We start from the raw sequence: 26,956 nt of genomic DNA on the forward strand, positions 1-26,956 counted from the left end.
ATGTATTGATTACTGAAGAAGAGATTAACGATGTGGCAGAAGAAGTATACAAGCATATGGGAACTTATTATACAGGTTTAGATAGATTCTGTAGCAAGTTTGGAATGGATGGCAACTATTACAGACGAGTATTGGAAGAAAAGAAGTCTAGTTCAGCTCAAGATCAATTGTTTTATGCTATCGTGCACTGGCATGCACAAAATCCTCAAACAAAGGAAGCTTTTCGTAAGAGTCTTTGCAAAGTTGATAAACGACTAGGCATATGGTATGTAGGCTATGTGAATGACCAGGAGAATGATCAGCAATAAATTGACAAAGTATATCACATAGGCTACCAAACTGTAACACTGCAATGGGCAAGGCAATAATGTTGAGCACTTGCTAGTTGAAACCCCTCATTGTCACCATCTCATTTCATACATAGATCTAAATATGCTCGATCATTAAAGGAACTTTGGTCAGAACAACCTTGGGACAAATACTGCAGGATTGAAGCTGACTATAGTTGGTGGTCTGTGTTGTGAGGGTGTTAGTCATTTTACTACATGTATAGAAGTATCAACTTGGGAACCAAAGTGAATTTCTGTTTCATTTCAAATATCTTTTGACAGACCGTCCTATAGCTTTAAAAAAATTTAGTCAGATATTTCGTATTACTCGAAATATTTTCAGATTAAAAAGAGAAATATTAGAACTGTACAGGCTTTGGACTTGTTTTATCAATTGAGTAATATCTGCAAAGTTTTGTTAAGGTTGTAACATGTTGCAAAGAAATACTGTTTTTGTATCATAGTTTGACCAATGATGTGTTATGCAAAATTTTGGTTCATGGCAGCAAGCAAACATTTTTTTTTTTTAATTCATTAAGTAATAATTCAACTCTGCACTTTTGAGACCAAAGAAAAGTCTGATCAAGCTAAGAAAAGTTTCCTACTTGTTTGAATTGTTCTCATTTTCTAATGAGTTATGTCATAATTAGAATCATCAAACGTTTGACGTAATGGTCTTTATATTTGTATTGTATAATCCGTTTTTACTTGTTTGTGAAACAATCAAATTTAATTATGTTTGTGAAACAAACCAATTTAATTATGTTTTTGAAATAAGCATGTTCTGTTTTTTATGAAAAAATGGATCAATTGTAATTGGATCAATATGAAAATGAAATTATCCTGAAATATTTACCATGTAACATATAATCACAACTGGCAATGTATTTAAGTACCCACAAGCATTTTGTCTGCAGTATTTTCTAGAGGAGTAGAAAAAGGTTCCATCGAGGTATCATTTTCTTTTGTATTTCTCTTCTTAATAAATAAGAGATATGATCTGTGCACCACCCCCCTCCCTTCCCCACCCCAACCTTCTTTTTCCTTGCATTATAAACGAAACAACTGCTGTTAATACCTGAGGTAATAATTGATTTTTCATAACTGCCATACCATGCACTGCTCAATGATAGTTTTGTCACAATGATGATGTAATTTTAATTCAATGCGGAGAGAACTTCCATGTACATACATATCTTTGTAAATCATCTTGTAACATTCCTAAAGAGTCTTTCAAGAATGCTGAAGCCTTTCAACGTCTCTCCAAACTTTTCTACTTTTCTTACTCAGATAAAATGAGTGGCACTTAACAGTGCAACTATATTTACTTAATTCATTTTGCTCCTCATTTCATTTAACTCGCTTAAAGCTCAAGTGCAGTGGCGGATTGAGGAGTGGGAGCCGGAGGGCGGGGGAGGCCGGTGGGGGAGCCCTGGAGACAACAGTAGAATATGCAATCTTACTGAAGAAATAGTTGTGCGTATTTTGCAAACGGTAAAATGCAAGAAACGTCCACACCCGATGTGGTCTAGATTGTGCTTGTTTTGAGCAAAGTTATATAAAGCTTCTCTTTTTTTTTTTAAGTGTAAAATTTTTTGGAAGGGGGTGATTGGATTGGTCATTGAATTGTTGATATTTAAATACGTAAGACATATCTAAATGTAGAAAACGAAAAAACTCTTTGAAGATGGTAGAAGACCTGTCAATGTTTGTACATGAGTGACCATTTTTTGATTGTCTAACATATCTAGAGGCTACGGCAGTGTACTTTATTACAAGTACCATTATGTTATCTACTTTACGATATCTAATAGAATTCCGAAATGACCAGAGTACAACTGAAATTCCTCTAGTTGAGTCAGTATAAGTGCTGACAATGCTGTAATTGATATTTTAACAGGAGGAAAAGCATTGAAATGTGGCTAAAAAAAAATGAAATGACCAAATTTTAAATAGGGTAATATATTTCTGAATCACATATTATTAATGGCCTTGTAGTCTCTTTTTGTTTGTCTCGTTAAATAATTTGATTTTGGAAGAAAAAGAAAAAGTTTTGGAATCAAAACGTTATACATGGCAAAAATTGATACTACATCATTTATTTGTCATACCATGGAGGTAAAAACAGACCTCCATGGTCATACCTCTCATGCAGGTATGTAAAGTTGCCCTAAACACGTGTAAAAATGCACCATCCCCCCCCCCGCCCCCTCCATCATAGAAAAACATGCTGGGTCGATAAATGAGTTAGAAATACATCATACTGTACTTGCTTTTTCAGTGTAGTTCAAAATATGACAATACTCTTTTCAGAACACTGAGTAAAGTGATCATATATTTTCCTGGAAATCTGGGGACATGATATTAATGCTTAACCAACCCCCCCCCCCACCCACCCTGGCTGACTTTGAGAGTTAGTACTTACCATGTTGGTACCTACACTTTTTAAAGACAGGGTAATTTGAAGGTGGTTCACAGATGCCAAAGTGTAGAGCACCCCGTCCAGAATCAAGTATTTTGTCCAAGATTAAAAACCCAATGCCAACATGATTTTCATGTGCATCCCAAGCTGTGCATTATTCATAGATCTGGATTGCCTTTACCTGTTAGCTAGGTACTGTATGAATGAACTTTATGGGCGTGGTTCTACATTATCACAGCTTGAAATCATTCAGAGACATTTTTACATATTCATGACCTTTGACCTCCAACGAAAACAATAGGCTTCTACTAAATGTGGTACTTTTACACACCAAATATGAAATTTGAGTGACCTTCCCTTCTTCAGATAATCGTGTTTACAAGCTGGGCGTCACAAACGCACTCACACACACCTATAAATACACCATCATGAATGCAAAGGTTACGATTATCATCGAAACCAATAAAAACAGTACATCATCGTTTTGTCTAGCATGTTTATTTTTTATTTGTCTCTTAATATCTCAAACCCAAAACTTTTTGGGGTTTTATTACAATTTACTTGGAATATTCTTTGCTTACTCCAACAATATTTTTCACAAGGCATCAGTGGCAGATAAAATATGAAAGTCTCTTACTTTTTTAAACTTTTTTAATTTTTTAAATTTTTATCATTTAACAATTTTTAACCCACAATTGTTGCACGAACAATTTTTTCTTTAAATTATATGCACATATAGCATATATAAGTGGGAAGAACTACTTATTAAAAGTACATTTTTACCAATTTTACAAATGGTTATGATTGAGCAATGTTATAATGAAGGAAAAACAAGATAAAGGAAAAATTAAATTTGAGCTGTCTCTCACTTTCAGCACTTTTGTTTTTCATAATTTGTAACCAATTTCAAAGAAAGAAAAAATTAAAATTGTTAAACATAAAATGAACACAAGAACTACTTGTTTTAAACATGGTATTCTAAACTTCTTAATTGGCAGATACAGTGGAATGCCATAATCTTCAATTTTTTGATACCACTTACGATGGTTTCTCTTCTGTTAAACTGTTAACGAGATTCAAAAATCACTTTCGTCAAATTCTTTACTGAAAACCAAAGATATTTTTTTTTATGAGAAATAAAAGTCGAAAGAAATATAGGAAAGGAAAATTTCAACAGTCAGGAAGCAATTAACTAAAATAACAAACTACTTCTTACAATTTTCTTTTAAACTCTTTGATACAATTTTTTAGTGACATCTTCCTCAATTAATTTTTTTTTTCTTTTTTTGGCATTCTGTCCATGCCTTTGAGAGTTAGGAGAATTTAAAATATTATATTTAAAAAAAAAAAAAAAGGTTAACGCCAATTTACACAACCTACATTATTCTTGCTATGTTTGCTTGCATACTGTACTTTAACACCTCCTTCAAAATCTTTCAAAAATCTGGATGAGCCAATTCCTAAAACGTTTTCTTCATATGTAATGAGCAACTAATAAAATTATTTATCTATCAGCATTTTTTTTTTTTTTTTTGAGAAGTGAAAATGAAAACAGCAGGAAAAGGATGGAAGAAATGCCTCGGGAGGTTCTGAAGTTGAAGCAAGTCGATCAATTTGTCCCGTTCAAGAAGAAATAAGACGAAAAAACATAAAAGCAGAAGAATTAAAGGAAGAAACCAACATACTGTCGAGTCGAAAAAAAAGTAAAACAGTTGAAAACTTTAGCACAAGACCCACCACTCTCAAAAAGGATTTGGTCATGGCAGAAAAAACATTTCAACTTTTGGGCAGCATTAGGCATTGACTAAAGCGTGACTTAAAGAGAAAAAAAACAAAATCCAGTCGCAAGGGCACATCAACCTTGTCGCCCAATTTTGAGCAAATTTTTCATGGCAGTATGTTTCTGATAGTCATCTATGGGGGGTTTGCTGTTGTGGTACTTTTAATCGTTTCTGATGAAATTGTTTTTAAGGTAAGGATCCCTGTTTCATCCCTGGTCATTTGCCCAATCTCTCTTGTCCCTAATATAGTCTAGATAGATAAAGAATAAATTAATATTGTCATTTTTGATCATATGTCCACAGGGTCCCCCCACAAAGGCAGGCAGATGAAATATTTTATTTCTAGGACATTTCTGGATGCCTTGGGTTGAGATGTCAATATACCGCTACTGTGGAACATATCGATACTTAAAGTGTACAACCGCAGCAAACCCTGTGGACAGAGCTGACGCTCAATTCAGCAGTCTCTCAAATTTATGATCCCCACTGTTTCCTACTCAATACAAGCAACGGCAAACTTGATCATATTGACTTGGTTGCTATTGGTGATCCATAATTTCGTAATCCTTTGCACGCTATATTGTCTTTTTTCCCACAAAGAAAACAGGTCACTGCATTGATAACCTGTACCTGAATACTGAATAATCTTTCAACTCAAAAAAAAAAAAAAACATAACACAGGAGATCTTGGTATTTTCTGCTACAAGGAGAGGGTCACCTGGTGGTGACCTTTTAACGTTTTGGTCCCCAGGACGGTGGTGGCTTGCTGGGTAGGCTCTTGGATGCGCCGATACTTGGGAAGTCTGTGGTGTTGGTTGGGTCGGGGGCTTTATTCCAGGGAGCATCCCTGACGTAGAAGCCAGCAGCAGGGGTTGATTGTGATGGCTCTTTCCTGCTGGGGGGCTTCATGTACTGCTTCATGTGCTCCTGTTCCATGGCATCTTGCAACTGAAAAACACAAAAAAAGGAAGAGAGAGTTTCATGAAACACTTTCCTCTCATTTGACTTCGTACAATTAAAATTTAATCAAACACTTGGGAACTTTTATCTCATATTCTTCCACCTGTTCATTATCAAACCTTTTGAACGTCTACCACCATGATAATTATCCAGTCTATTCTAACCTCATTCGTTTGCATCTATGCCCACCTTCCTCCTTCTTTGGTCAACTTTAAATCAATATTTTGAGGTCATACTCCCCCCCCCCCCTCCAGATATTCTTCTCACTATTTTTACGTCCATGACCGGTGGAAACATTTTCTTGGTTTCATTAAGAGAAATCGCTGCACCGGCCAGACTAACGGAAATAAGTGGAGCCATCGGTCCACCTGTTCATTGCAGTGACAGACAAGAATTACTTAGCCACTCGAGTCATCAAACTGTTCTGATAATGAAACGTACAAGAATCAGGGATTCCAGTATTGGTCTTAAAGGCATTAAAGACTCGCCCCAAACCGTGTGCCGCGCTCTGAAAAAGTTAACTTTCCGTTGCTAACAAGTGAAGTTTTCTTCTTGTCGCTACAAAATGCAGACAGAAATGAAACGTGATACCTTGTTATCTTTTATCTAGACCTGAGATGTCCATGCTGCTATGTACACTGTGTTATGGCTATTGACCGTAGCTGTATGTATTTGCCTGTACACTAGTGTCTAATTACCAACGGTAGCAAACTGTGTGTGTATTTTCTGGGATCGATGGTGGTGTCTAACACTTCTGCTACACGTCATTCCAAACTAGGTCAGATTAACGGCATGAGACGTTTCTTTGTGCGCCAGTCTTCACACCCTTTAAAATATGTTGCCCATTTTAAAATCTTTGACTGGTGGGTGGGTACCATGGATGCAGCTCAGGACACCTGCTGGTTTCTCCGCCCACCAAAACTCGTCCTGGCTACAACTCCACTTCTCACAGATTCTTCTCCCAATTCCTTCTAATCAATTCTTTGACCTCTCTTCACAAAATTTTTCTCCGTTTATTCTCATCAATAAACTGGGATCTACTCATTTAATTTTTTTTCTTGCAAATTATTCTGATCAATATTTCCGCCTCTACTGTTTCAATGTGATTATTCAGACTCCATATTTCGGCCTAGATTCAAACAAACTTTCTCCTCTTTATTCTGATCAATAATTTGACATCTTGTACCCATAATCCCCCACTCTGTCTCTGATTAAATTCCAAATCAAGCTTTTACTCACATATTCTTCCTCCAAGTTCAAGAGATGGTCTTTACATTCGTAGCAGTCTTCCTCCAAACCCTGGATGACGATGAGGTTGGGGTCAGACTCTTCTTGACGGGGGAATCGGATGTCCACCTTAAAATCCTCCATGATCTTACGGATGGTTTTGCCTCTTCCTCCGATCAGACGACTGTGAACTCGGCTGTCTATCTTCACAGTAATTTCAATCTGCTTTTCCTAAAAGACATAAAAAAAAGGAGACACTTTTATATTACTTATCATCTGCCTGTTATGATTGGAGGTTTGAATTTTATCCTAATTATAATAGTTATTGGGGATCGGAAAGGTCGATTTTTAATCGCTAACTAACGTGAATGGTAGAATGAAATCAGGGATTTCTTCTGCCACATGAAAACATTTTCTCCATCCAAAAGGTATGATCATTGCTACACATGGAATGCCTTAATGGTTCAATGATCATCATACGGCAATCCTTTGCCCCTACCACTAACGCTATATAAAAATTATCCGTTGCCGATGGCAACGAATGCCATGCCCATTTAATCATGATGTAGTAGCTACCCTCACACTTAGGTTGATCATTAAACTTAATTATCAAACAAAATTGCGGATCAACAATTGTCTGCAACTACAGCAATAACTACAGCAAGAAAACAGTTTTAAATCAGCTAATGGAAAGGTAACTGATCTAGATGCAGGGTTCTAGGGATCTAGAGGCATGGTTGTAGGTATCTAGATGCATGGTGGTAGGGATCCAGGCACACAATTGTAGGGATCCAGACGCACAGTGGTAGGGATCTAGTTGCACGGTGGTAGGGATCCAGACGCACGGTGGTAGGGATCTAGTTGCAAGGTGGTAGGGATCTAGTTGCAAGGTGGTAGGGATCTAGAGGAACGGTTGTAGGGATCTAGTTGCATGGGTGGTAGGGATCTAGTTGCAAGGTGGTAGGGATCTAGTTGCAAGGTGGTAGGGATCTAGAGGAACGGTTGTAGGGATCTAGTTGCACGGTTGTAGGGATCTAGATGCACGGTTGTACAAAAGAGCTCTTGGATCATCCCTGTTCCTCAGCAATTTCTGAACATGTTATATCTCACATTGGAAAAATGACTTACTACCCTTTTCGCATTTTTCTTAAAATTGCCACGGTGCCCTTCTTGTAAAAAGTTGCTGTTGTGCCGCCCTTCATTTTCCCATGAAAGTCTGATCCAAAAGGAAAACTTGCCCAGCCTCTCGCAATCCCTAATTTCAACCCTGTCCAGTGAGGGACAACAGCATGACACGCCGAGACCATACGTAATTTGGTCGGCATGTCGGTAAATCAGTGGGACCGGAAAGCGTTGGGACAGCTCAGACAGCTTACCAATCTGATTGACGAAGTAATTAGCAGGGATGTGCCCAGGATTTCCTGAATGTCGGGTATACTGACTGCCGTCCTGGGGGAGGGGGTTTAAGTGGGAGGGGGTGTCCCCTTTGAAAAAAATTGCGTTTTTTGAAGGTGCTCAGATGTCAAATGCTGGCACTTTTTAAGCTTTTTAAGCACATACACAAGTACTAGTTTGGATAACAGCTTACATTTTTTGTTTTTTTTAGTGAAATATATTATGTACCTGGTAAAAGTTATGTTTGTTTTAAAGAGATTTTACAAGGGACCGATTGCGAGCCGTAAGTAATGTTTCTCGCATGCGTAACTGATGCATTATTAGTCTGTATGATTTTGGCATAGGCTAGGCCCAATTTATATTGAATATATTGTTAGGAATGTCGGGATTTTAGATGAAAATAGTGCTGGGCATGATTGACGATTTTTTAGACAGTGTTGGGCAGTAATTTTTAGTGCTGGGCAGGGCGGCCCAGCGTGGGCACATCCCTGAATTAGGTAGGGTACTCACCAGGTCAGACACAAGCTTCTCTATGGCAGCCTTTGCCCCTTCAGCCTTGTCTTCGTAACCTTGGATGATTATCTTGTCGTGTGTCTCGCTGGAACGATCGGGGAACTGGATGTTCACATCGTAGTCTGTTCTGATCTTGGTGATGATGGTCCCCTTGCGACCGATAATCTTGGGATGGTATTTGGGATCCACGCTGAGCTCAACTGTAAAGCTTCTCAGTTTCTACAGGTGCAAAAGTCAAAAGACATGAAGAGACGAAAAATTATACGGCAATTTGGTTTGCTTTCAGAAAAATATCAAAAATGTAGAAAATGATGCTTTATGACTTACATCTAGGTCTCACTCAGACAAGAATAAGTACTTTAGCAATGCCAATAGAGCCTGCCCTCTTCGGTTACTGACATTCGAGAGAAATTACCTTGTCCTCTTGCAAGAATAAGTACTTTAGCAATGCCAATAAAGCAGGCTCTCTTCACTCATTAACATTTGAGAGAAATTACCTTGTCCTCTTGCTCACTGTCCAGCTCCTTTACTTTCTCCATCAGTGCAGCGACTGCGCCGTCCACACAGGTCGCCGTGCCGACCACGGTCACCGTGTCCGACTGTTGGTCCGCTGGAGGTATGGCGATGTTGACATCATGAGTTGTCATCAGTTGCCTGATGCCGTCACCCTTCTTACCGATGATGAAACGGTGATAGTCAAATGGTATCGACACCTCCTTGGTAATGGGCACCATTTCCTGTAAACCGAGGAAGATCGGAGAATGTTATTTTTTTGGTCTGTTTGGGTGTTAGTTTAATTCAATAGGTTGTGACTATTACATACCCACAGTATATACCAAATATCCAATATTTATTGATAAACTACTATAATGGTACTGATATTCATTTATAGTCAATGGTACTGCGACACCAAATTTGGGACAATTTTTGGTAATAAACCATACTTTCGTATCATACTTCTTCAGAGCACTTGTACACTGACAGCATGAATATTCTGTTTACTATCCGAAAAATGGGTAGCAACTGTTCATACTGTCAGTTTACGTGCTTCTAAGCATGGTATGAGAGAACAGTATATTGTGGTATTAGCACTGGGAAATTGTCCCAACTGGCTTTTGAGGTTGTGATTTCATTACTTTTAATGTAAGATAACGAAAAAGGTCATTTCAATTTATCCTCCTCTAGACAATCCTGTCATTGTAACAATTTGCATATTAAGTCATTAGTGCCATAAATTTGCATATTTGCATATTTCCATAATTATGGTCTTCCCACGATTTTCACGATCCGGTGATTTGCATAATATCTTTCTAATAATTCTGATGCATAGTTCATTTTTAAATGATTTCCACATTTTTTGCGATTCACATGATTCTGATTCAATCGCGTATACCTCAGTCACATTTTGTTACCGGATATAAATCTTGTGTAATCCATATAAATGCTCTATATTGATACCCAAAAAAACAAAACAACCGTTGTGTCTTAAAACGTACCTCAAGGGCGGCTTTGGCTCCCTCGCAGTTCTCCCGTTTACCGGTGATGTTGATGGTGTCAGAGGCCTTTGGCTTGTGGTCATCCCCGTTGGCAATCTCAGCGTCACCATTCACCAGGGTAGGTTCTGAATAAGGTTTAAGATTGAAGAAAAAAAGTCATAAAAGCACATAAAATGTTTAACTAGTTCATGAAAAATACCAGAAAACAATTAAAGTCAAAGGTTGAGGTTGTAATTGAATGCTTAACCATACATTAGGTGAGGACGAGGTCATGCCCAACCAAAAGCAGTGGGTTGCCTTTGACTACGACAAACCATATCCCACTTCACACAAAGTGAACTCAAATGTCACTCGTGTATTGTTACTGTAGCAACTATTTGAAATACTTCCAACTTGCCCAACCAGAGATAATCAGCTTATAAAAAGCCTCACCAGTTTACAACTCGCCCCTCTGGTTCTTTTAATGAAAGCAATGTTTTGCCTCAGTTTATCTGCAATCAAACATTGATGGACTAAGCCATCCATTGCTCAAGGAACAATATAGTGTTCATGTTTGGCGTGGCAACTTTGAGGAATTTGGTTCCTCAAGCAATAGGGAAATTACAGAGTTTTGTGTAATGAATGCTACTATGAAAATTAGCATATGCATAGCAATTCGAACATTTCATATTTTGCTATGCGATATCAGAAAAATTAAACCTGATAACTCGTGGATGTAAAACCCACCTTACTATGACCCGTACAGGGATCGAATCCTGAACCTTCCAATTGCTAAGCCTAATTGCTTCAAATGCCAACGCCTTTATCCACTCGGCCACAGCACCGGTACAATATCATACAGTCATATCAAGAATTCATATGTTACGTTATACCCCCGTAAACTTCTAAAACTGCTGACACTATGCAGTTCCAAAGATGTGATATGCTGTTGTTTTATTGAAGGCATGCAAAGGTGCCTCGCGATGCTGCTTAATTGTGCAATGACATGAATCATAGCTTAACATGTCTGTCCAAGTTCATTTGACAAACTTTCTCACCTGGCGAGGTGGGGCTGGCCTGCTGTGGACGCTCGGGAAACTTTATCGCCACGTCAAACTGGGAGGTTATAGACTGTACCTTCACCCCCTTTGGCCCCATGAGGGAACGATGGTGCTTCTGCGGGATGATGCAAGGGATGGTCACTTGCTGCTCCTGAAATTGAAAAAGGAACACAAGATTGTTTTCCTGTCCAGTATAGTGTCTATACAAGCTAGTCAAAAAGTCATCTCAGCTTGCTTTAAAAGGTCTGTTATCATCTGAAGTAAAATAATATTACAATTATGTGTAATTAGATGCTGGTGATGAAATAAAATCTCCCAAACATTTCCATTTCTGTCATTTGAAGAAAAAGAAGAAAAAATTTGTTAGAGGTCCACCATGTGTGATTTCCAATCTCCCTCCTCCAATGGGGTGGAGTGAACATATTTAGCTTCCCCTTGCTTCTCTCTGTGGGTTTTTCCCTAGTTCAAGGGAATTTTTTTTACCGAAACTAATTATGTGCAAAATTACAATTTAAGCAAAAACATTTTGGCACCATGATCAAAGAAAACACAGTAATTTAATGAATGAAACCGTTAAACCATCAAAACACTAGGGGTTGTGCCTTCTAATCATATCTGGAGGTGGCACTTCCACAAGGGTTAACATCAAAATGTTTGCACTCGGGGCAGGAGGAGGAGGAGGAGGAAGAGGAGGAGGAGGAGGAGGAGGAGGAGGAAGAGGAGGAAAAGGAGGAGGAGGAAGATTTTGCTCATTTGATGGGCTGCTTATCATCAATATCACTATATCAAATAAGCTTAACCATCATAAAATGGTTGGATCTTAAAACCTCTGTGAAAACCCTCGCGAATGAACAACAGACTGACCAGATCTTCAACGATGGCCTCGATTCTCTGCTTTGCACCGTCCACACAGTTCTTGGCGCCCTTGATGGTGACCACCGAGCTGTCGCTGCCGTTCCTCGGGAAGCTGATGGTGACACCGCCGTACTCGTCTCCGATCTCTCGGAGCACCTGACCTCTTCGAGCAACAAAGTGGCGATGGTACTTTGGGTCCACGTTCATCTGAATCTCCGTCACGTTATCCTGGGGAGTGGAAGAAAGAAAGAAATATGTGAGGAGGGTATGGGGAGGGGTTTAGCAAACATGACTGCCAAAGTAGGTGCTATAAGAACATCATGGAAAATGTCCATTTACCACTGATCATGAAGTGTTCCAATGTGATCTGATGTTATTTATGCTTGGATATTATTATACGATTGACTTATTATAACAAACAATGATTATTCTGATGATTTTGCTGAAATATTAACAGCCATTTTGCAACATGTTTTACTCAGCTAGAATGATAAATCGTAACCCATCTGCCCATTGACCCTTAGAAAACTCCAAAATCCCCATCTGCTCATGGCACTGTTTAAAGCATTTGGATTTCTGCAATGGTTCACTACACCATTACTAACACTCACCCCTTCACCTACACCCGCCCCCATCCCTCCTCCCCTCCCCAACCCTGTCTCACACACCTGCCAACCAATCACAAAATTCCTTACCAGTTCCTTAATGAGAGCTTCTAATTTAACTTTGGCTTCATTCACTGCAGTTTTGGTCCCTATGACGGTTATGAGTGTTTGGTCGTCATCCCTGGAGGATGGGAACACGATCCTGGCGCGAGTCTCCTCGCGTACCTTGCGTATGTTCGCACCCCCTCGGCCAATCAGGAACCTGTGATACTCAGGGTTGCAGTGTATTTCCTCAGAGTAACTAGCTTCCTCCTGTATCGTAGAAACAAGTAGCAAAAGAAAATTTTCACACCAAAAAATGCAGGTATGACAATGATGACAGTTTGTACGCGGACTGTTTCACTCTCAAGAAAATTCACAAAAACTTGAAGTTGAGAAATATGTACAATGTAAACACCAACTTATTTCCAAGAATTACATAGTGGTACACCTTGGAGAAATCCTTTGTCTACAATATGTTATCCCATGCAAATAGTGGCTTATGTACTGTCAGTGTTGTGAAAATCCTTTTTGTCCTCAAGCACACGTATTGTTGTACACATTGTTGGACAAACCCAACAGCAGTGCCCATTTAGCATTGGGCACCTTAGTAAATGACACTTAATTCTGGTGCACTTAACTATTAAACAGAGTTAGTATTGTGCACATGGGTGCTACACGTGCCTAGAATTGAGCACATGTATTGTTGTACATGTTGTTGCACAGACCCAACAGAAGTGCCCATTTAGTTTTGGACACCTAAGTAAATGAACCACTTACTTCTGGTGCACTTAACCGTTAAACAATATTAACATAACAGTATTGAACACATCTGGTATTGTGCATGGTGTTAAGTGTTAAAAAATAAAGGGGTCGTAGGAATGAAAGTATTCTGCATTTAACTTTTGTGTCATTTACTAAGGTGCCCAACACTAAATGGGCACTTCTGTTGGGTGTGTCCAACAACATGTACAACAATACATGTGCTCAATACTAGGCATGTGTAGCACCCATGTGCACAATACTAACACGAGTAGTGTCATTGTCCACATTCTGCATACAGGTATTGTATGCTGTGTACACAAAGTGTTGTGTACATGACCGTTGTGCGACACACAGGCCAGACGAAAATTTGGCCTGTTGGTTTTCTCCTTCAAAACTCTCGTACATTAGACTGTAAAACTCACAGAGTTACCGATAAATAAAAAACAACTTACCCTTTGGCTAGCCAGGTCTAAGAGTTGTTTCTTGGCCTTGTCGACCTCTTCCTTGACCCCACGGATTCGGACCTTGTCCGCGTTGTCCTTCCCTGGAGGAAAATGAATCATGACACCGCCGCACTCCTCCACGATCGACTTGATGAGGGTACCCTTGGGTCCGATGATGGATTGGTGATGTTTGGAGGGGATGTTGACTTCCTCTTCAACAATATTGGCCTGCAAGAGAATGCATGGGAGGTAAGCCACAAATACTATCGTTCTCGTACCTCTTAGAAATGCGACAGGGAATTAATTTGGCATAATTTAATTTAGCAAAAGCACCCTCTGCAAAATTGGCCAATTCCATACACAAAGAAACACACATCAGTAGCAGTGTTTTGGAACAAAAGAACCTACTCAATTCCTTAGCTAAATCTCTGTGACCGGAATGTACACGTTCGGTTTCTGATAATGTCAATCTTTTGTACACCTCGTGTAGAGTTAAATGAGAACCTGCCTAGCGACACCTTTTTCTGAAGGTTATGATACCCATGTATACTTAACAGCCTAACTGTGTAATCAACAAATACTTCTTCTTAGGCCTGGTTAAGATTTGCACCAGACACAATGGGTTTCATTTGAGAAACTGGTGACACATTCATTAGTAAAAATAACATCACCATATTTTCTTTCTCACCAGATTCAGTTGAAAACTACGGGAACGGTTTTTCCCCCACGCCCATCAAAGGTACAAACTAGCAGACATAAAATGAGTAATGGAACAAGAAAAACAAACAGACATGCCCCTACTTAACATGCAACATAGTATTTACCTAACTCTTATTAAAAGTGTCGCAGGTCTAGGCTAAGTTTGAGAAATCAAAACAAACTCAATTGACACAACACTTCCTGTTCCAACTAAAAATAAGCAATCGCTATCTCCGCTTCAAATTATTAACACAAAAGCACAGAGAAGGAAATGTGAGAATTGAACGCATCTATCCAAACACAAGACTTTCACAATTTTGAGACATAAAGTTCCCTGTTGAGAAACAACAGAGAAAAAAAAATGTGAAACCTACCAGTTCGTCCTGGATGGCCAGAATTTTACTTTTAGCCTTCTGGACGTTTTCTTTCCGGCCGGTGACTGTGATCATGTTGCTGGAGCTGTTCTCTGTCGGGATCTCAATCCTCGTGTCCGTCTCATCCTTGATCTGATGACGAAGAAAATTAAAAATGTCGAGTGACTCAGACAAGTTTATGTCAAATATTTACCACCCCTCTCTGCCCCAACCCCACTCCCACCCCCATAAATATTATACGGCAACTTTTGAGTAAATGACTACAATTCATGTCAGGAAATATCACTGATAATAACTCTTACTATGAAGTGACCCGCTTCAACTCTTCTTGAGGCAAATAATTCAGTCAAACTTGTCCGACGACGACAAAAGGTTGAACACAAAAGGCAGCAAAATGAACACTTTGTTGTCATAAACACAATTACCGGTCTCTAGTCTAGCCTACTGATACAATAGCAATGAAATTGGATAAGAACTAAAGATGGACTCTAACAGCATCTGTTATGGCTAAATGGCTGCCTTGAGCTGTTTACAGTCCCATACAACTAGTACTGTCGGCTGTCATAACTTCTTACTAACTTCTAACTACTACTTCTACTTCTAACTAACTTCTACTACTAACTTCTTACTAACTTCTTACTGACATAACTTCTGACTAACTTAGAAGATGAAACCCCAGTCAATGCTACCCCCAGATGAACAATAATCTCCTCTCTTCAGAACACTTTTCCCTGCTAGAAGGAAATTGTTGAAAATAAGAAAAACAGACAGACCTATTTATAGTACTTGCTAATGACCCTCAGCCCAACACTCCTTAAAATGTTGTGACATTTGATATAATTGGAAGTTTTCAGTCATTTAAACTTCAACAAGTCAAGAAAGTTATGAAGGTTGTCCTGGCTAAGCACATCACTTCACAAAGTACTCTTTTCACAGAGACATTGTATTTATACCTAGATTCAGGGAGACATGAGAAATAGACCTGTCCATCACATGACTTGGGCATGAAAAACATTAATTAACTGCCAAGTAAGTTTTAGAGGCGGGGGGGGGGGGTTACTGCTGGAGAGAGAGTGCTGCTTTCTTCTCCATCTCAAACAACTGCCACCTGCTCAAGTAAATTGCTCACCCAAAGGAAACAGCGCTTTTTAGCATATGGAATATCTCAAAAAAATCACATTTGTCGCAATTAGCTCTTTGGCTAACGAGGCAATGATCATCAAGGGCAATGCCAAAAATGACACCAAAAATAATACGGAGATATACTCTGCTCTAAGCCGACTATGTTTAGGGTAACTCACCTTGTTGATTGTAGCCCCTCCACGTCCAATGATGTTCTTGTGGAGTTGCTTCATGATTGGGATCTGTTCCTCGTAGTTCTCGGTAGTCTGCAGAGGAACACAAAAGTCATTGAAAACGGTCGCTCCACTACGGTGCAAAAATTGACGATTTCAGAAAACGTATTCCATCGAACCTCTATGATAGAAACTCAAAGTACCTCATAATCTTTGACCTGTTATCCACGGAATGTAGGATTACCCCGAGTACGACATCGATCGTAATTGTTCACTTATTCTACAAGGACTTTCCTCAACTGTAAACTAGATCAAATTATGCTCTTGTTTGATGTGATGAAACCATATTTTGTGCCTTTTTTAGACAGATTACATCAAAAAAAGAAACCCTTAATGTTACTTCAATAAGGCCTCACCAGTTTGGTAGCCATGTGCTGCAGGAAGGTATAGCACTTATCCACATCTCCCTTGGGTCCTCTGAGGGCCACCACATCGGACTTCTTCCCGGCGCTCGGGAAGGTAATCTGGACCTGTAACGGAAGCAGACAGCAAACACATGATCTCCCAAACATCACCGACGTTACATTTACAGTATGTCTCTTCAATATGATACTCTGTCTCTGTTTAGTTGTTAGAATTGTTCTGCTACCAGATTCATTCATGACAAATTGAAAATGTCCTTACTGAACTTTTAGAATCTAGTAGCAGTTCATGAATTTTAATGTCAGTTTTATCACACCTAGCAGGTATCGCACAAACCAGAATGCAAAAATGCATTGTGGTTTTGATGATGTAACATTCATGAGCAGTTTTCTTCATGAATCTGACGTAATGTATAGTGAGGGTGTACATGTTGACAAGGGTTTCACGATTTGACCTCTGATGACCCAAAATGACCTTTGATCTCCACCAAAAACAAAAGGCTTCTTGTACACAATGTGGTCCTTCTGCACACCAAATATGAAATTTGTCTGACTTTCCCATCTTGAGATATCGTGTTAACAAGCTGGGCATCAATAAAAGCACTCACACAACCACACACAAATATGAATGCATAGGGTTACGATTATCATCGAAACCAACAAGACTTATCCAACTAAGACTGTATTTCGAGGTTGTTTTTCACCTAATGTACTGTTACTAAAAGCAGTGAAACACACAGTTGAAAAACTTTAGTGTCTATTAAGGTGAGCAACTCGCATATCTACTAAGGAAAGGGCTAATCATTTGACATATTGTCTGAGGCTAACCTGGTTGAACTTCTCTCTGATCTCTTTGATATTCTCTCCTCCCTGTCCGATGATCAGACGATGGAATCTGTACTCAATCATGATGTCACGTTGCTTCTCATTCTCCTGTAAACGAAATAGATTTGTTAAAGACACTTTCAAAAACAACATATCTTTCACGGAATGAAGTACAATATCACCTCCCATTTCTCAGGTAGAGGGTTTCATTACAGACAATGGTCTCAAGTCACTGTGACACATATTTTAAGGAAAAATGGTTCAATGTTCACATTTGTTGTTAGAACATTCGAGAACTTAACAACCAACTATTCTGCAGGATAATTATGGCATCTTTCCCAACCGAATTGAAATTTGACAATATAAAGAGTCGAGGTAAGGGCCGTTGAAATTTCACACAAAAAATAACCAAAGGCAGTTAACACCCCAAACATCAAAACCCCAAACATGACTTGGAGATTTACAAATGACAATCCTTTACCTGTCTTTCTTCAAGATAAGCATTCTAATCTACCTTGCTTTCAAAAATTGGTGATCCTTTAGCTGCCTTAAATTCCCAACAAGATTCCAGCATATCTAAATTACACTTGAAAAGAGGAATAGTAGATTTGAGAGGAAGAGGGAGCCAAACATTGACACCCTTAAGTAGGGGGCACAGTGCTAACATGTTATCAATGTGTCTAAGGCTAGGCAGTTCACTTCATATGGTGAATGAAGACAGGTAAGTGAGCAAACAAAGTAAAACAAAACAGATATATTTGATTTTTATATAGCGCTTTACACCAGCGATAGGTCTCAGAGCGCTTTTCTGACGTTATACCCACCCATTGAGGTAACTCACCATTCTCTGGGCCATCTCTGAGAGCTCACTCTTGGCTTGAGCGACACCCTCTGGGCTCCCTTCTATGCGGATCTCTCCGCTGTTCTCTTGCTCGCTAGGGATGCGGATGGACACCCCATAGCTCTGCTTGATCCGGTTAACTGCAAGGATTGAACAAAGATGGAGGACAAAGTTAGACTAGAAAGAAAAAAATTCTTAGATGGTACCGAAAAAAACTGATTTGCCAAAACTGTCACATTAATGCAAAAGTGATCACACATCAATAGATTGGTACATGTCAACGACCCTTTTCTTCTTCAAAATTTCAGAAGCGACATACCATTTGCTCCACTTTTGCCGATGATGTGCTTCACAAAGCGAGGGTTGATGGTCAGAGAGTCAAAGGAGAGGGTCTTCCGCAGTTCACTGACCACTTGTTCTAAATGTTTCTTGGCTTCCTGGACTTGTTCAGGAGGGCCTTCCAGTTCTATCTTGTCGCTGCCCTCGGCAAATTCAATGTGGACCTACCGAAAGATAAATATGTGACAGTTTGTTACCATACTACACTTGGGAAAATTAAAACAGGCGAGTTAATTGGCTCAAAGAGTTTGTTAAAAAAAATGTCTTCACAAATCTTTGTCAAAATTTGGAATCCTGTGTTCCATGATGCACTTTGGGTACATTCTCTTTCCATCTGAGAAAGATAGGTTATGCTTTTCAAAGATTGCAACAAAATTTAGCATCTCAAAAGTCGGAACTGCAATTTGCCGTGAATTTTTCACTGTAACCGAGTCATGTTCTGTTCACACACAACTGGATACCACTCAAAGATTATCTCACTAGGAAATTTGCACCGTATTAAAGAAGTTGTTTAAAATTTACTCATATAAAGACAATTTTGTGACAAACTGAACTTGATTTTTTTAAGGTTTTTAAACAACACCTCTTCAGCATTTGCAAGTGATAAAATGGAAAACAATACACCAAAGCAAATCTACATACTCCCATCTTTCTTTCCTGACAATTGCTTCCATAAGACTGTGCCTAACCCCCTCCCACATCCTTCAAGTTATGTGCAGAAAATAAGCAACTGAGTCTTCGATCTGCTTAGAAAAACAGTAGTATACTCTCAGATGAAATGAAAGATACAAATTGTATTAATCTTTTTTATGGATGATCTTAGGAAAAATAGCATAAATCCGTCACCATACCATGCAGATAAAAGGTACTACCATCTCACCTTGGACAAACTCTGTGTGATATTGTCAATGTTCTTGCCCTTTCTGCCGATGATGAAACGATGCAGCCATGACTCGGCCTGTACATGGTCAACGACAATGCTGTTTGCCTTGGGGGAGAAGAAAAGGGGGGAAAAAAGGGTCATCCAGGTTCATATTAAGGGTCATATTAAAGGGACTGTCTAATGGTAGACAATGCAACAACATGAAAAGTGGTATTATCGTCTTAAACTTTGACGTACATTCTATTTGTACCCTATCGCTATCAAATGGTATGTGAGTGGTAGACAATCTCATGTTGTTCATACCTCAGTTTTCAATAACTTACTACTGCTAGTAACTCAGTGGTAAGTATCCTAGTATTGCCAACTCTCGTAATTTCAACAATTGACACTAAATAAAATCCTGTTGTTTGTCATCAAATGCAGGTTGAACGGTTGAGCCCCACGGCTAAACGACACAAATCCTGTTACTGACAAAAGACAGTGCAAACCAATCAAGCTGCAACTGTTGCTGTTGATGTGCCTGTACATAGGGCCATTCAATAAGAAAGGGGGTGCTACTGTGTGGCACAAGAAGCATCCCTGCTACAGAATCAAACCAGCTTAACATTTCATTTTCAAAAATAATCAATTTTGTAATGGTTAGGTTCTCCATAAAGACTTGTTCTGCACAAACAAAATTTGCATTACCTTACTACTTCTTCATAAGACCAGTACTTTCATAACCCCCCACATTATCTTCATGAAGAATGTGACCAGAGACTTTTGCAAACATTTCAACTGGGTAAAGTCAACCAACCTTGGCATAGACCATAGATATTGCTGGGCCTAGCTGGTCCTGTTCACCTCTGAGGGTGATGGTCTCTGAAGGGCTGCTCGAGGAGGGCATCTCCACGGAAACTTGGGTCTTCTCCAGGATGTCTGTGATGTTTGAGCCCTTCGGCCCAATTACGTACTTGTGCTGGTTCTTACGCACCTCCAAAGAGACGGTTGTGGTCCTCGTTTTCTGAAGAGCAAACAGCGGTTGACAAAATCAATATAAACGTAACCGGGCCTGGCGAGGAGTAAGGATTGGGATGCGGGCAGTGCTACCGTTCTCAGGACCCAGGGTCGATTTAGAGGTTCCATGAAATGTGAGAGAAATAAATACATTTCTCTCATTTAAAAAAAAAAAAAATGAAGACTTCACGAAGAGAACAATTGACAGATTTGTTCACACAAACTGGCCTCAGCGTCACGACCTTATGAATGACAAGTTTTGTTGTCAACCAATTTCCCTTACACTCCACAAAGGTCACCTTGAGGGGGAGATTTCTGTGTCATGTTTTGAAGCCATCAAGTAAATGTTTGAAAGCTTGAAGATATTCTCCGTTAGATGCTTTCAATCAAACAATACGGTCAAGAAGAAGTATGCAGCCAGGCGATAAAGTTGTTACAATTAAGTAAGAAAGTAACTAACGAATATTCCCTTGGAAGAATAATCCAGAAAGGGATCTAATCTTGAAGAGATATCAGATAACTACAGTATGATTGATAATTTTGGTGAACAGTGTACAGTTCCCATGCTTTCAAAATAAATGAAATTACAGACGTTTTTTAAGACCATTTCAACATAATGTAGAAACATGTAATTAACGTTTTCTTATGAAGCATTATCACTTATGTGAATCTAATTCAAGACTACATATACTAGGTGTTCAAATTGGTTGTAACTCTTGCAATATCTCCGCTTGCATTTCATGCACTATTTCAGCCTAGGCATGGCAATAATATCCAGCATATGATCTGAAATTTAAGGCTAGACTTGGTGCCTTCTTTAAATTGCATGGAGGCTAGGACGGAAATGTACAACCCGCAGGAGAATATAAGTTATCCAAACTTGAGAACTTTACACAAAATATTATTAATTCTTTCTGCTCAAAATATTTAAAAAAATTCTTAAACCTAGATACATCGATATATCCGTTAAGGAGACATGTTCAAATGAGAGCTTTTCCTCACTTTTCCAGACTGCAGTTCAAAAGTTCAAGAACTTTCGCAGGACCTAGAAAGGAGGTGTTATCTTTTCCCTTGATTACCTTCCCATTTCCTGGCTACGTGGGGAACCCTGGATGTAACAAATTAAACAACTGTTCCATACCTTTTCTTCATATATTTGCATAATCTTTTGGCAAGCTTCATGGACACCATCTTTCTCTCCAGACACCACAATCTCATCCTTCTGGGCACTGAGAGGGGGGACGTGGACTGCGGCCCCGGTAGTCGCAGTCAGTTCTTTTGTGTAGTGGTTGCCTGGGCCACAGATGAAGGGGTGGTACACGTGGGGAATGGACAGTCTCTCCAGTGCTCGTTTAGCCTAAATAAATAAATTAAAAAATGGTTGATGTACCTTAAAGCGCTTTGAGGCCTTTGCATAAAGCGCTCTATAAATATTGGCTTATTATTATTATTAAAAAATACAGGCTTTTACATTGGGTTTGGCCATATGCTATGTTCCATACCAGTGAACCCAGGAGCAACCTATGGTCTCTTATTTGAACACAATATGCACTTTCACACCCCAATGTCCAATGACATAACAGTGTCTACTTTATGTTCACCACTTAAATCTTCGAGGGCAAAATCATCTTTAATTGTCTTGCAATAAAATCAAAGGGAAAATCACAACATATCTTCTCGTCAAATGAACCTTTCCACAGGGAAGCTCCTGTGTCCCCCCCCCCACAGGTCACCCCCTCCCTAAAGATTTGCTCAAACACTATGTACAGTTTGTAAAAAAAATCATAAAAAATCAATAAAAAAACGTTAGTATTATCATACAAATATCAGTTTATTGGATGACCTATACATAGTCCTGTTCCTTCCCCCCCCCCTCCCCCTTATTGACCTCGCATCCCATCCTTCCAGCAGTGAACCTGTCCATGGTACAAAGTTCCCTTCATATATCTCACCTGTTCTTCTGAGGTGAGGTGAATCTCGTGGCTGGCCCTGTCTATACCCTCCTTTGTTCCAGTGATGTAGATGAAGTCTGGGTTCGGATCATCGGGCTTGGGGATGATGATCTTTGTGGCAGTAGTCAGCTCCAGCTCCTTGAGTTTCTCGCCTTTCCTTCCGATGATGAAGCGATGGTGTTCCTTTGGGATGCTGATTTTGACATTAGCCTTTTTTTTTTTTTGGCAAATCAAAGAAAGTGAGAAGAATTAAGTTTAAGGATTAAAAAAAAATGTTTTTATTTTCATGTAACAGAGCTGTCACATTGTCACGGTTTGATACCTAACTGTCACGGTGTGACAATGACATGTTATCTGCTACATTAAGATCACACTATGAAGAAGTGAGAGCAGACATATTTTTTTCAATAAATTTATTCCACAAACAACATTACATTAGAGATACAGGTTTTACTCCACATCTTAAAGCAGCCAGAGGGACCATCACTACTAGAGTATAACCATGTTCTTCCACTGCCCACTATATGTTAATCAAGAAAGCAATTGCCTGTACCAACATGACCAGTAGGAAATCTCAATTAACAGCAATAGTAAGGTCATTTTTCACCAGTGCCGTACAAAATAGGCCTAGGCAGTAGGTAAAGGCAATATGAAAGTGTTGTACATTCACACCGATTCGTTTCGATGTCATGAGGTATTTAACACTGGTTGTGACACTAATACACCAAATCGAAAGATATGTACACAAACACACCTGCCACGGCCCACATACCCCATCCCCGAATCCCTTATCCTACTTCTACCCACCTGTGTCTGTAACTTGTTGATCAAATCCCTCTTGGCTTTCATGACTTCTTCTGGTTTCCCATTGATGACGATGGTCAAACTCTGATCTTTAGCCAAACTCATCTCAATGCTCGCTCCTGTGGAGAATGTTTCAATTAAATACGGTCATATCATCTCGATTGCTCTTACAGTGTGTCCAATGCATCTTTTGAAGTTTGTCATCACAAAGAAAGATATATACAACTTTATGACATAAAAAATCCCAGAGAAAAACATTGCACAAAATATATCTCAACAAAAGCCATAAATGCAAATTACCAAAGCCATAAATTACAAAAGTCACTTTTGCCAATGTCTTCACTATTGAATACCTAGGTCAAAAGCTTTTGCCATTTGTGACCCTGTCATTTTTTATGTACCAAAACAAACACAATCATACTCAAAAGGTTAAAAAAAAGAGGAAATATTGACATACTGCAGTTGCTCAAGAAAGACGATTACAATCTTCGTGGGACCTCTTACCTGTTCTCATTCGGATTTGATAGCAAATCTGGTTGGCCATGCTGTTGCTCTCTCCAAATCCTTGATCTATCTCCTTGTACCGCCTCTCCTCTAAAGGCACACGGAACACCTATGCAGAGGAGGAGCAACCAATCAAATTTATTATGCAAATTTTATAACTTATTAAAAGTTACTAAATAAAAAAAACTCTTTTATATTAATTTTAAAAAATGACTTGTAACTCAAATCAATCTACTGAATCTCCAATTCCCATTGAATAATTCTTTCGGCATATTTGAATTCTTCCAGTAAAGCGATCCAAGCAACTATACTTACATATCTTACACTATCACCCTAGTAACCAAAACCCTATATATTGGCATATAGGCTAGCATACTAATCAGGGAATAATTGATCACATTGGTCAAAGTGATATACAAGTCAAAAGATGTTAAGCAGTTTGGTTTTTGGGTCTTTTTTTTTACACAATTAGCATATCACATTGTAACAGACAAAATTCAGAGCTTTTTAAAACTTCTATACAAAAGTTGACAACTAAATCATTCCCTGCTGGTGGTTCGAATTGGGCTGAAAGTATACCTTAAGTGTACATGCCAGGGGTTGAAATAACAGTGACTGCCTGCTATACAAACAATGTGGGCTAAGTCCACCATGTACAGTACACAAACAACTGAATCAGCACATACACACTGTACACTGCTGTAGCACTGGGATGCACTGTGAATTGTCATTTGTATGTCTGTGTGGAATTATCTTGCAAATTGCTAAATACAGAGAATCATCTATCCGGTATTACATCGCAAATTGGGTTAATCTCAGTACAAGTGCATCTATGGGTAGTACTTTTTTGTACACAGTAACCAAATGTAGTGTCTTATAACAGACAAATTCTAGAATCTTCAACACTGCTACAGAAATGTGGAATTATTCCAAGCAGCACCATACACTGTTTGTAACATGTTGTTGTGCACGCATTCCACTTAAAGGAAGAACTAATTACTAACACAAATGCTTCTCACAATCTTTGTTAGATATACTTTTCCACCACTGCCAAATACATAAAGGTAATACCATCTTTGATCAAAATGGTTCTTAATGTGTGCCACACAAAATATGGGTCACTTTACTATGGAAGATCACCACAATTGTATGTTAAAATATATGATGCTGGTGTCCGACAAGGTAATTAACAAGAGTGGTGGACATTTGCATGCTGTTCATTTCATTTACAAGTTATTATCTAGCCGTACACATTCAATGCGACATTATGTGCAAGAAACATACAAAAAAACACAACAACAATCTTCAGAACGCATGTACCAATAACTTACACTGAAAAAAGAATCTCACAACTTACAAAAATTCACCACACATGACTAAATCATGTACTAACCTGAGTGATTGTGGAAGACCTGACTGCCATTTTGGCATAAGTTGGGCCAGCTGTCGGCATGGCAGTGATTGGCTTTCCAGCAGCGATTTCTTCAGCTGGGCGCTCCAGGGGTGGAAATACTTCATCGTAAGCCAACACCGGTGGCTCATAAGGGTCCATGCTGACGTTCCCACCCTGTTCTTCCATGGTTTCCTGTGGTTCCATACTCATGGTCGGGGGTCGTTTTCAAAGTCGAACAGCACCAACTGTAACAAATAGATTTACATGCATGACTGTAAAGCAAGTCTTATATGAATGCAAGCAGGCTTCAGGGCATATATATATATAGACAAGATTAGATACATTACTTAGGAGAGGAAGAATTATTTCCAAAGCAAATGATAAAGTTTTTAAAATCAAAATTGGTTAAGATAAGTTAATAATTTCACAAATCATATCAGTTCTGCGGTTAGCAATATATAGTTGTAAACCTGTTAATTATAGACTGCAGGACCAACTGTGGAAAGAGTTTAGATTGATTTCCAAACATAATTTGAAATTCCAACTTCCAACAAATTCCAACCTCCAATTTGAAAATTCCAAGTTTGCCATGTCATCAGCTATACATGTCATGAAAGTGTCTAATGTTAGGACGGGCAGTGAAACTTTTGAAATCAAATTAATTACCAGTAAATTACTTCTCATACATATGAAAAACATTTGGTGGCTTAATGTGATCAAATACCATCTCACTTGAGTAATTCTATAATTAAATGAAAATCTGATGGATTTCCAAAAATACAAAGATAGCTAACATCTTAGCAACTAGGCCTAATACTGTAACAGTACACATATGAGAAATCATTTTGTGAGCATATGCCAGAACTAGAAATTAAAATAATTGACAAAATCGTTAGCAAGAGTAAATCCAATGGTCAATACTATCGAATGACACATGTTGGCATGAAAGTTCTTGTTGGTCAACTACCAATACTTCATAAAAAAAGTTATGTGAGCCCAACATAAGTTAGGGGTGGCACTAGTACTAGCACTGTAGAAGTAGCACTTTATCAGTAATTGTGTCATAACTTAGGCCTAATTTCATTTACCTATATCTATGAAGAAATGAAGAGCAGATGCTTTGCATAAAAATGAAGGACATTTATTGAACAGTATTATCGGTGTATGTTCTTGCCACTGATAGTACTCACAACTTCAGACGAAAGTGAAAGGCTAATGCAAAGGTCTTCCACATTACACAACCTAACAGCAGGCCAGTGTGCACAGGCACACGTAAGTGTCAACGTGTCACTTTGCCTTTGGAACGTGTAACGTTAGTAATGTTACACTACTCAACGATGATAATGATATAACTCAATTCATAATCTTTGCATAATAACAAATAATACTTACAAAATTGGATACTGTTTCCGGTTAATCCGTCCCAGAAAGTCTTTTACTCTTGACCTTCCCCACTTTGACTGATTTTCTTCAGTTTTCCTCTCGAAAACCTATTTGATGATGGCCTGTACTGTATGAGAGCCCGTTGCTCGCACCACGAAAGCTATCGCACAAATGCTGTTGGAACCGAGGATTATTATATTAGCAGCAATGCAATGCAGCAGCTACGTATTGCAGCAACGATTACGTAGTAAAAATTTCTGTGGCACATACGTACGTGTTTAACATCGCGCATGGACATTTACGCCAAACAAGATGCGTTTATTCATCCGCATATCAAAACATAGCATAGGTACTACTTGAATCCTAAGGTGTAAGT

The 26,956-nt window shown here is 38.9% G+C and overlaps 2 protein-coding genes across 4 annotated transcripts in view; one reads left to right on the forward strand and one right to left on the reverse strand.

Annotated features, from left to right (window-relative positions):
• The window catches only part of LOC139975601 (uncharacterized), a 34,932-nt gene extending 29,724 nt beyond the window's left edge, over window positions 1–5,208 (forward strand). For all 3 annotated transcript variants that reach the window (XM_071983636.1, XM_071983634.1, XM_071983635.1), the window contains one exon: window positions 1–5,208. In XM_071983636.1, the coding sequence (XP_071839737.1) occupies window positions 1–308 (308 nt within the window). In that variant the 3' untranslated portion in view covers window positions 309–5,208.
• On the reverse strand, window positions 4,065–26,766 carry LOC139975600 (vigilin-like). Its single transcript, XM_071983632.1, has 23 exons — window positions 26,590–26,766; window positions 25,198–25,442; window positions 23,805–23,913; window positions 23,304–23,419; window positions 22,497–22,706; window positions 21,686–21,901; window positions 20,345–20,551; window positions 19,546–19,653; window positions 18,646–18,829; window positions 18,327–18,466; window positions 17,489–17,593; window positions 16,655–16,768; window positions 16,245–16,331; window positions 14,944–15,075; window positions 13,880–14,098; window positions 12,714–12,935; window positions 12,028–12,246; window positions 11,161–11,314; window positions 10,124–10,248; window positions 9,125–9,364; window positions 8,625–8,846; window positions 6,732–6,950; window positions 4,065–5,480 (listed from the first exon to the last, which is right to left on the reverse strand). Exons 2-23 carry the CDS (start codon window positions 25,405–25,407, stop codon window positions 5,265–5,267), a joined length of 3,774 nt encoding a protein of 1,257 aa, XP_071839733.1. The 5' UTR covers window positions 25,408–25,442; window positions 26,590–26,766; the 3' UTR covers window positions 4,065–5,264.
• Between the last annotated feature and the right edge of the window lie 190 nt (window positions 26,767–26,956).

This window comes from Apostichopus japonicus, chromosome 11, assembly GCF_037975245.1.
Source record: "Apostichopus japonicus isolate 1M-3 chromosome 11, ASM3797524v1, whole genome shotgun sequence".
Taxonomy (NCBI): domain Eukaryota; kingdom Metazoa; phylum Echinodermata; class Holothuroidea; order Aspidochirotida; family Stichopodidae; genus Apostichopus; species Apostichopus japonicus.

Coding starts and splice junctions, on each gene's coding strand:
- LOC139975600 (XM_071983632.1), bottom strand. CDS start 25,407: ATGAGTATGGAACCACAGGAAACCATGGAAGAACAGGGTGGGAACGTC. Junction 23,420..23,804: donor TCAAATCCGAATGAGAACAG/GTAAGAGGTCCC, acceptor CATTCTCCACAG/GAGCGAGCATTGAGATGAGT. Junction 9,365..10,123: donor GAGCCAAAGCCGCCCTTGAG/GTACGTTTTAAG, acceptor CTCGGTTTACAG/GAAATGGTGCCCATTACCAA.